The sequence below is a fragment of the Clytia hemisphaerica genome, unplaced genomic scaffold (genome assembly GCF_902728285.1).
Source record: "Clytia hemisphaerica strain Z4C2 unplaced genomic scaffold, Clytia hemisphaerica genome assembly, whole genome shotgun sequence".
In the NCBI taxonomy this organism is placed as follows: domain Eukaryota; kingdom Metazoa; phylum Cnidaria; class Hydrozoa; order Leptothecata; family Clytiidae; genus Clytia; species Clytia hemisphaerica.
The window spans coordinates 15,372-26,589 of NW_027103907.1; the positions used below are offsets into that span (position 1 = coordinate 15,372).

An 11,218-nucleotide genomic window follows, 5' to 3' on the forward strand; every position below is an offset into this window, starting at 1 on the left:
GTGATAATATTTGAAATATTTATAATTATTTTTAGTTAATGTTGAACTTTAAAAGATAAAAAAAACTTGCGAATCGATCCATTTAGGATAAATTTGATACCCTTTCTGTATAGCAAAATAGCAAAGGGGGTAACCTATATGCCCTGGAGGACGCCATTTGATTTGGACCCGGTTAATTTTGGTTCTTTGCCTGTTTTTCCTCTTAGTCACCTATCGTGTTAGATAAATCTTCGTTAAATACAAAATTTCAATTTATGAAATACAACGAATTTATCGAAGACTGCTATTATCCATTACAACGATTAAAGAAACAGATTATTTCGTATAAATAGATTCATGCTTTTGCAATTATCAGTTAATTTGATCCATCTTGCACCTATTTTCGGACTCGTGGATGTTAAAAAGGGTACCCTGACCAGCGGCACATCCCCGTAACCCATTTTGCCCCAGTACCCTTACATAGTACCCAGTACTATTTACACAACATCGATTTAGCAAAGAAAATCTGAAAAAAGGAAAAAAAAGGACATTTTTCTTCATTGTGAATGTTGATTAAAAAAGGTATTTGAATAAATTCGAACCTAGGATTTCACTTATACATTTTCTTCTTGTGGCTTCCATGATGAAAGTCTCCATACAACTGGTCACCAGTCTTCACCCAGCCGCCGAACTCCAAATGTGTATCTGTGTGACTGTGCCCAAACTTCTTCTTTTGGTGTGCATACCGAACTCGCACGTGCTACAAAATATTTTTACTAAGTTTTAAGTAAAATGTCTTTTTGTAGTACTAGTAGTACTTGTAGTACTCTTACTTTAAATATAGAATGTCAAAACGAAATTTTTTATCAAAATATCATATCCTTTTTTGCTCTCGGCTTCCAAAAAATGAGGGCTCTTTTGAAATTAACAAAAAAATGTAGACAATGAATGAATGATGTAAATGCAAATACCTTTTTGCTCATCAACCACTTTTTCGGTCGAGGTTTCAAAGAATCAACAACGGAATCTTTATGGGCTCGGCTACCTACTTTTGAGCTATCCAAGTCTCGACAACGGTCTAATATGATATTGAACAACTTTAAAACTATACCCAACGATGATGTGCATTTCAAAGAATCAACCACGGGCCACCAACCAGCTAAACTCTCTCACGTCCCTATCTTCCTCTGACTTTTAACGCGCGCCTCTTTCTCAGCTTTCTCTTTTTGACTTATAGATTCTTTATGGGCTCGGCTACCTACTTTGAGCTATCCAAGTCTCGACAACGGTCTAATATGATATTGAACAACTTCAAAACTATGATGCGCAAAACAGGGGGACAACATTCACAAGAGACTTGATTGGAAAAATCATTGGACTAAAAAAATTACTTCCCAGTCTTCCTCATTTCACCATCAAGCCTATCACCAGCCAAATTTGAACTATAATAAGCATTAATTTCATCAACAGTTCGGAATTGTATGTCAGTGCAGTCTTCAGGTGTGTGAGGGCTCGACCCATGCTCTCTGAGATGATTCAGAATAACATCCAACTTACTGCTAGGAAAAGTAGCAGATGAGCCTTGATGACCAAGGACTGTGTCTAAAAAGTCAAAGTCTCCCCCAAGTAGCACCTTCACTGGATGTCGAAAATCATCTTCCTGAATCCTCCGTATCTCACTCTTAAAAGGCTCAAAAACAGTGTGTAAGTTTTCGTAACAATCTGACCCTTCATACATACAAAAGACATGGACATCATAAACAGAAAGCTTGGTTTGGCCACAGATTACCCCAAAATAAAACTTCATCATCCCTCCTCCCTTGTCACCAGTGAAAAGCAGATCAACCCTATTTTGAGCATCATATGGTCCAAACCCAAACTCAGTTTATATTCCTTTAAAACACTTTCCAAATACCCAACATGATTTCTTCACCTGAGAACATAAAGAACAACAAAAAGTTTTGTAAATTGGCTGAGTTGATCTCTTTTGAGGGAATACGTTTGTCATGACATGTGCTTGCGAAATTGCGAAAAGTGGGGATATTACCTTTCGATTTCCGCAATTCATCAACTTTCGGCTTTAGTTTTTCAATATCTTCTTTCATTTTTTTGTTCTCCTCTCGTAGTCTCTTTATTTCGGATTCGAATTCTTCTTTTTTCGTTTGTTCCTCAGTCAAGATTTTATGTCCAGGCTTGCTAAGGTAAAGTTTTGGTGGTCATCCTTCCTTCGGCATCCATATGTTATGGTCTTCGTCTGGTAGCAAGACCGACTGAACCCCTTCATCCGTTAAATAAGCTAAATACATGGCACTTTCGTCCAACATTTTGATCTCCCGCAACGGTATCGCTGGTCTGTCCCGTTTATTAGATTTGGACTTCTTCCTTTCTTTTAGATGAGTCTTTAAGTAGTCTAGCAAGCTAGACGACTAATTCAGACATATTAAAAATAAAGCAAAAAAGTAAATTTTAGTCGTCTAGAAACCTTTGTGCACTAACTCCAAACAGAAAAAAAGTGTCAATATCGCTATTAAAATTTTTTCCCGCTCAAAAATTTTTTTGAAAATAAAATGTGTGTGGATTTGTGTGTTAAAAGTTTTTTCATTTGAGTTGATTTTATTTTGAGAGTTTGTTGTTGCTTGATAAATTGTTTTCTCGCTACGCAAGTTTCTGCGTAGCTAGACCCGGTATCTATAAGGCTGGAACACCGGATTCTTCCAGTCGTTTATACAAACTAAATCCCGTATCATTATTTGTGTTTATTATTAGTATTACATCCATTATTAACGACTCCAGTCTAGTCTTTAAGGTCACAACGACCAAGTTGAACATAACGATTGTAACGAAAGACATGAATGTGAGTTTAGTGTCTGGAAATGGAAAAAAATATCATTAGCAAAGTGCCTAAAATAAACCTAGCCTGGGTACTCTACAAACAAACAAGGTTGAAATTATGGAGGCATAAAAACCAAATTGAAGGATTTTTTCATCAAGAGTGGCTGGGGAAAATAAAGGATATTTTGCTTTCTTGACAATTTATAGATAATCTCTGAATAGTCAAAGATACACCTGAGAACATAAATCGCTCCACGCTTTCTTGACCAACTTTCACTAATGTCTCCGTAGAGACATCAGTGTTCTTTAAATTCGTTGTCATTTTGCCCTCAGATGGAAAGATGTTGAAAACCAAGACAATTCTCTAAAATAATTACGAAAAGCTTTCATAGACAACCTAAGAAGAGATTTAACATCGACCGCCTGGGCAGGGGACAACTTGGGGGAAAATGGCTAAGGAGAACCGAGCCCAAGAAAAAAAGATTACCATACTTCCTCAAAAACTTGGTAAATCCTGCAGATCACAATCTCTACCCAAAAAGACATTAGAAGCAAAACCAGACAACGGACAAAGCAACTTAAACAAAAAAGAAACACGGTTGTTTAACTGTTCATCAGATATTGACTAGTTAGAGTCCTTGCTCGAAGCCGTAGCAAAAACTGCCGGCTGTCTATTTGATTTGAAAGTCCCGGAAGTGAGGTCTTTAGTATACTTAACTCCCTCAAATATCCGGGGCTCCCCTTCACAAACACATGCGATGGTGATGAATCCAAGTCCAGGGTCATGATTTCACGCAGCACAAGTGTTACCATGGTCTTGGCCCTGCTGCGCTGAGCTTTGTTTTTGTGCAGCGCTTGAGGACTGGAATTTTACATTAGACGCTCGCAAACCACCGATAACCTTGTTCTGGTGAGATTTTTCACACTTCAAAGTATCAGTTGTCTTGAATGACAATTCAGATATTGACTTTTCTTCCCTTAAATTAAATTAAAATGAATTAAATGCCATCTTAGGCATACAATTTGCAATAAATTGCAAAAATCTAGAATTCCACAAATCTCACAAACATTTGTAATTTACTCATAATCAATTTCATATCAAAGGTTGAATTAAAGAATCAGATGATATTTTCTTGGATATTGTAATTTTTGTCTATCGATACCAAAAGCTCAAAAGATTGTAAAGGATCCTAAAATTGAACGGTAAAATGTCGCTTGATGTATTATAATAATTTAGACAACACCGATTTAGCAAAAAAAAAAAAACGAAAAAGAAAAAAGAATTGTTTTTCAATGTTCATGTTAATTAAAAACGTATCAGGACAAAAAAATTACAAACATTTTATTTACCAAGGATTTCTTGTGGCTTTCATGATGGGAGTACCCATACAAGGGGGCATACAACTGGTCACCAATCTTCACCCAGCGTCCGAATTCTAAATGATTATCTGTGTGGCTGTGTCCCATCTTCTTCTTTTGGTGTGCATACCGAACGCACATGCTACAAAAAAAAAATACTTGCTGTCTCAGTCTTACTTCAAACATAGAATATCAAGACGAAATTATTTTACATAAGTTAATTTCTAAAAGATCCACTCCTCTCTAACAAAATATTTTAGTCTTCTCTCGGTTTCCAAAAAAAAATGAGGGTTCTTTTTGAAATGAACGAAGAAATTTAGAGAATGAATGATATATTATTGTCGAATGAAGTTGATGTGTTTTATTTCAATACTAATAGTTTCACGCCGTGGAGACGATCATCAGTTGTATCAGTTGAGAATGAATGATATAAATTAATGCAAATACCTTTTTGCTCATCCACCACTTTTCCAGTGGAAAAACTTTTCATCATGTGTCGGTGATGGTATCGGTGCGGGATCTTCGATCCATCTCTCGCTTTCCCCTAGTTGGTGGTCAGTCGTCTGTTAGCCTTTTTCCCATCGTATTTTGTGTGAATGCTTGAGATTATTTATTTTATAGCAATATGTATAAATCGAGGTGATTTAGCTTCCGCTCTTCTGATGTATGCCTTCGCTTCGAGGTTTACGGCGATTTTTGGTGTAATACCCAAATCTTTGTTTACTATCACATCATGGGTACCAAAATGCTGATTCTCCCCTTAATGCCATTTCTTTTCCGAAGGCAATTCCGGCGCTTCTGAGCATCATGATGGCTTGGCCCCTCTCCCCGTGAATTGTTGTCAAATTTCTTGATCAACCTTAAAATGGGTTGATGATACAAAAATTATATAAAAAGTGATGAACCTCACTGAAACCTTTAGAGTGAAAGAATCTATTGAATCATTTATAAGAAGTTTATTTTTTTAGGTAAGGTTTAGACCAAATAGAAATCATATTGCACCTTGAGGTGATGATAAACAAACGAAACAATCAAATATCAACAAACTTTAATTTTGAAAAAAGGCAAACTCTTTTCAGCGTCATGCCCATTTTTCTGAAATTCAGCATCCTTACTCCTTTATTAATCCGTGAAGGTCGAAAAACAGCAAATTTTCATAACAATTATAACCTCCATACATATTGAAAACGAGAACGGGCTCCAGAGAAGTAAACTTCTTAGAGGATCGGTATTGGCCATCAAATTGTCGATGGTTCAAAGTTTGTTTGTTTTACTTCCTCTTAAAGCAATCCTCTTTTCCACATCGGCGATTTTTTCTCTTCATAGCAATCTGACTGCAACATTTTTCTTAACTTTGTCGACATATTTCCGAAGAACGGTTCTCGTTTGATTCAAGGCAATATTTTCAACCTTTGAAGTTTTTGAAATTTAGAATTAAAACTCTACATTCAAGAAGCAAGTTAAAGTTTTTAAAATTTCGCAGGAAATTCCCCCATTTCCTAAAATATGGTGACGATGATTATAGAGGTAACACCTGTAAAACGTTATCTGTATATACCGGCAAGGTGATAAAAAGTTTTGCGTTTTGGGATAGCGTCGCACCACCTTTCTACACTAATGGTCTCTTCAGCGGGTGTTTGAAATTCTATAGATTGGGTTGTTAGTGGGAGTTGTTGACGTTTCGCACGTTTTTGTAAATTTTGAAAACTCAATTAAAAAAGTAAATTACAAAAACTCCTTTTTAGGAGTGTGCAGGTACTTGGGATACAAAGTTTATAAGGAAACGTTCTATAATTTGTTTCTTTCATGTCATACACGCTAGATTAGATACCCTATAATTTTTTCCCTTGTGTATATAGAATTAGTTAGCCTGGGTATCCAGACTCAAAATTTTAGAAAAAAACACTCTTACCTCAACATACAAAGTTTCTAAAATTATAGAGTCTGGTGCAACTAAAAAAGTCTGATACAGTTTTGAATGACACAGTCTGTGAGTAAACCCTTGTTGACAGAATCTCAAAACTGTGGAAACCCAGGCAGACACACATAATTACTTACCATAAAACCTCTTTTACAAACTCAATAAACTTTCAAAACTACTTTAAACTATATCCAAACGTCAGCCACATTCATAAAGGCTCCTTTCCATCAGCCATTTTGTTTAGAAATGAACCTGCGTTTTCATTTTCATTTGTTTATCTTTTTTTGCAAGGTCAGCTTTTTCCATAAATTATGCGCGCGCATCGAAAAATATCACAAACCCCGCGAAAATTCTGCTCAGTGTCTGGGCGCGTACTGACCAATTAGAGATACTCGCATATGCAGGGACAGATATCCCTGTAGACGAGTTACTTGAACCAGACCGTAAACCTGAGACAAGATTATAAAAAAACTAGACGGTGAAATAGTTTACGGTCTGGATATCCAGGCTAAGAATTAGTATATAAACCTTGTCAAATAAATCCACTTTTATGTTGAAAAAGGCCAGTTGACCGAGATATTCATAGAAAGATGATGTGTTTTTCTTGACTACGCTTTATTTATTTATTTATTTATTTATTTATTTGTATTTATTTATAATATACATTATATGTTTATTTTTCGTAAAATGAAATATAGTAATCAAAATTTATAAGAAAACGTTCTATAATTTGTGTCTTTCATGTCATACTTTTGGGATCAGTAAACCATGATTTCAGCTAGATTCATTGGTCTTACGAAACCAATATCAAGTTGAAGTAACTCCACGTTTCGTGCTAAAAGAGGTTTGATACATCGAGCCATATAGACCCCAGCTTTAGTATCACCAATGCGACTACATAACCTGCGATTGTCATTTGGGTTCCCATTGTTAAAGACATAAATATTATTATGAGCCAGACGTTCTAATATGAGTATATATTCATTTAGGTTAACTCGATTATGTATAACAAGGAATGTTATGATTTTCAGTGAACCAAGATCGATGCGGAGCCAATTTGAATGTGCCAGGCCCGTGTGACAAAATGGAACGCCGAGTCCATAAGCTCCATCTGTACAAATTGAACCTACAAAATTGCTTAACACAGATGACATTGAGACAGTTTTGTGTAGTGCTATGTTATCTAGAGAGAAAAAAACAAAAAAATATCACTCGTTCGGAATAATAGAAAGACTTAAGGGCTCTGACCATAGTGAATTTTTCATAATTACCGTGTTTAAAATGTGTTTTCTGACTGATGTAACCAACAAAACTATGGCATGTTATACAATTTCTGTTAGACAAACTATTCCTGAATCTGAAAATTTAAAAATTGCATTGAAAAAATTTGATGAAGAAGAAAATGAAGACTTTTGCGAGGAAGAGTATTTCAACTTTGAAGAGCTTAGTTTCGGCGAAGAAAAACATTTTGAAAGATTTTTTCGCAGTAGATGGTGTATCTTTTACCGAACATTAAAAATTTTTGCGGAAAATTTTTGTAAATGCTTCTTTGTCTCGAAATCTTGAAAATAGTGGTTTTTCATCAATTTTCCATCTGGATTTTGCTTAAAAAAACAGTCATAACTTTTGACACATCTTTTTAGAAAAATTTTCCGCAAAATTTAAAATAGTTAAATTCTTTGCGGACAGTTTGAAAAAAGTTCGAAACAAAAAAGTTAATTACCCATTAAAACTTAGCACTTTTTATAAAAGAAGGTGATGCAACATATTATTAACGTCTTTTTAAAGTTCATAACGTCATTTTTGCAATTAAGTTCTTAATTACTCTTAAGGGGTTTGATTAAAAAGCAATTTATAAAGGCAATTCTTTGTTAAAAGTGTTAAAGAATCTAAAACATAACTTTTATGTTCAGATACTAAAATCAATTTTCTGACTATGGTCAGAGCCCTTAACTTGGCTTCGGCCCTCTATCGAAAATTCTGTTCCCAGGAGGTGCAATCGTAGACCATGTTCACACGTTAATGTTCCGTTTCGCTCCCGTATGATTTTCGTTACAGATCGAGTGTGTTCATATTGGTTTCGGAACGTCCCGTTGATGACAGAAACAAAGTGACTGAAACAAACTAGCTTAGATTTCTAGGACGAAAATTGGGCTCTCCAAATTACAGTAAAGTAGGTAAGACAATTAACCCTTACCATGCTTCTGGAATTGTTGGCCAGACTTTTTCTCAAGAAACTTTGCCTTACTCACTTTATATACCCTTACAGCGCACTTCTATCAATCATTCCGACCCTTACAGTGCATTTTGGGAAACCTTAAAGACTTTGGGATCGCATCTACGTTACCTCGCTTTACATCGAGTTTTACCCCTCAGGGCTCTATTGTAGTAAATAAGTTTGCGACCGCAGTCGAGGAAGACCCGAAGGCCTCCTTGTCGTATAGCTGTCTACTCGATGGTGGGGGAGGGCGTCACTCCTTTCTCTGGACTTCTCCACTTTCCCTTGATCGGTCTCTTTAGTTGCTGAGCATCAAGCAGAGAGACATCAAGTAACATTTTTGGGAATTTTTCTTATGACCCGGCCGGGGATCGAACCTACAACCTTGCACACCCTACTTTAATGGGATAAACTTTCGCGGGGATTAAATTTCGCGGATTTCGCGGATTTGGGTGTCATCCGCGAAAATCCGCGAAATTTAATCCCAATGGAAATTTGGAAGGGCCTCTTCCAGGAAATATTTCTAAACAAAACTCAAAATATGTCAGATAAATACTATTTGAATGGTTACTTGCATCAAAGAACGGCTAATAATGTGTATTTCAACAACCAACATGCATGATTTGACAGTAAAAGCCACAAAATCGTGAAAATATTGCCACCCAATAGTGTCATCCGCGAAATTAAGTCCCCGCGAAATTTGATAGGCCCAACCGCGAAATTTAATCCCCGCGAAAGTTTATCCCATTAAAGTAGCTGGATGATCTACCTTCATGGTACGGTCTCTATTGTAGTAACATACCTGTCAGTTCGAACATACAATATTCATCGTAGGTTTGAAACAGACAAACACACTCGTGAGTTCCATTTTGATAATCAGGAATGCATTTATGGTTTGGATTAATGCATGTCTCATCCCATTCACAATCATGCTAAAATTTTTGAGGAAAATATAGTTTTGAAAATGTTTTTAAATCTCTTGTTCCCTTCATACAATAGTATCCTTTTTATTTTCATGCAATTTTTTCTTATGACAGGAACACCAGATAGCTTCTGCTTGAAAAAAGATTCAGACAACTCTCCACCTCGACAAGGATGATGAAGGAGATTAGCCCTGGGTGCCTCCAAAATGTCATCGATTGTATCAGGCTATTTTCTGAAACGACTATCATCTTTCAACCAGAGGAACAAATCATCTAGGTCGGAACCCTAGCGGTGAAAAATAATTTGCTACTAAACCGGATCTTGACTTTTTGGTTAAGAAGGACCTGTGACTTACGTTAATAGCATAGTGAGTGGATTGTGTCTGTGGCATGAAGTATGAAGAATTTCTGAATCGATCAGTATCAAGAAGTTGACATTCCAAATTTTGTCCAATAATGACATTGACACTGTTACAATTCTCAACATCGATACAATTAGTAATGCATTTTGCAGGTGAAGTTATGTTGATTGTAATTGTTTGTAATGCAGTCACATTGAGGATGTGACCTTGATGGGCCACCATATTTGCGTATCCATAAAAAACTGAAGAGAGTTGGAAGAATATTACTGTATATAATACACCTTTTTGACTGTAGTCAGACGCGTGCCACTTTACCATTCAATTACCCCCTCCCCCTCAATTCGATGCAATCCTTTCTTACACAATCGGCAATGTGCAGTAGGTTTACCATTAAGTACCCTTCTTCAATTCTAATATCCATTATTCTATTATTTCTATAATTCGAACTAATTTTCAGTTCCTGTCAATGTGTGAAACCCTTTTGTAAAATATTTTCTATAATTCGAAAATCTCTGTCGATTAAAAAAAATGGATTACTGCTCCGGGTCGAATTAGTGAAATTTAACAATAAATATAAATTGTATCAAAATTTCTTACCATTTCTGCCAGATATTTCAGATATTCTTCTAATTTGTTGACCTTGAATATAAATTGGTAAGGTCACCATAAATATCCCTGAAACAAATTTCGAAAAGCAAAAGCGAGTCATTCTTTCTTTGGTTTCAAAATATTTTGGTTTTTGTCGAAGCAAAATGGCTTTAATAAGTTGTATTTGTTGAATCAATTTTGAAAATTTAATAATTTTTCAACATGGTTCAGAAGGTAAAAAATCTTTCCTTTACACTTTCATGGTCACAATTTCAATTGAAAATTATTTTTCTTTCATTGCATTTCGCAATGCATAAATTAATTTTACAATAAAAATATACCATTCATTTTTGTAGACATTTCTTCTATTCAGGGCACATCAGTCAACTTGTTGTTACAAATCAATACACACACAAAATGTATTGAGTTTTTTTTTATTTTCGTCGTTTCTGTTGGAGTTTCCATAGAGGTGAGACTCTCCGAATGAAAAAAAATCCACTCATTTCCCATTTGAAGCATGTGACCCGTTTAGTTTTCACACAATTCGTGAATATTTTGAACGAAATTATATCTTCTATAGCCCCCTTTAGAAGTTCTAGACCGGAGATTATTTTTGTGTTTTTTATTAATCCAGTCTTGTTCTGATACTTGAGTTCCTAGACAATAGCCTTTCCCGCCGATCACATTCGTGAAATTTTATGATAATTTAATCAACTTTCATGAATTGAAATCTGCTACGATCTGAATGGCAGACACCCACACGCAGTCAAACCTACCCTTAAGGGTAGGTTTTTTGTAACTCTCGAAATGCACTGTAAGGGTGTACTTTTGATAGAGTGTCACAGCATCAGCTGCAGTTTTCAGTTTTTTGTCTTTCTGGCCTTTTCAGTTTTTTCTGTGTTTTGCCCTTTTTGGCCATTTTTTCTGTCTGGTCTGTGTTTTGTTCTCTGTTTTTGCATTTTTGGGATTTTCAGTGCTTTTGGACATTTTCAGTTAATTTATGTTAATTTATGTCAATTTATTCAATAAATTTCAA

General features: G+C 35.6%; 1 protein-coding gene across 1 annotated transcript; it reads right to left on the bottom strand.

The window, feature by feature from the left end:
- Positions 1 to 6,816: 6,816 nt before the first annotated feature.
- On the bottom strand, positions 6,817 to 10,330 carry LOC136809092 (uncharacterized). The gene is made up of 4 exons (XM_067065671.1): positions 10,192 to 10,330; positions 9,589 to 9,836; positions 9,112 to 9,241; positions 6,817 to 7,274 (listed from the first exon to the last, which is right to left on the bottom strand). Exons 1-4 carry the CDS (start codon positions 10,301 to 10,303, stop codon positions 6,850 to 6,852), a joined length of 915 nt encoding a protein of 304 aa, XP_066921772.1. The 5' UTR covers positions 10,304 to 10,330; the 3' UTR covers positions 6,817 to 6,849.
- Positions 10,331 to 11,218: the final 888 nt, after the last annotated feature.

Bases quoted from the DNA above. Each gene is read 5' to 3' on its own strand.
- LOC136809092 (XM_067065671.1), bottom strand. From the start codon at position 10,303: ATGACTCGCTTTTGCTTTTCGAAATTTGTTTCAGGGATATTTATGGTG. The intron at 9,837-10,191 runs GTAAGAAATTTT...AACTCTCTTCAG, and splicing joins TGAAATATCTGGCAGAAATG to TTTTTTATGGATACGCAAAT. The intron at 9,242-9,588 runs GTAAGTCACAGG...CAAAAATTTTAG, and splicing joins CCACTCACTATGCTATTAAC to CATGATTGTGAATGGGATGA.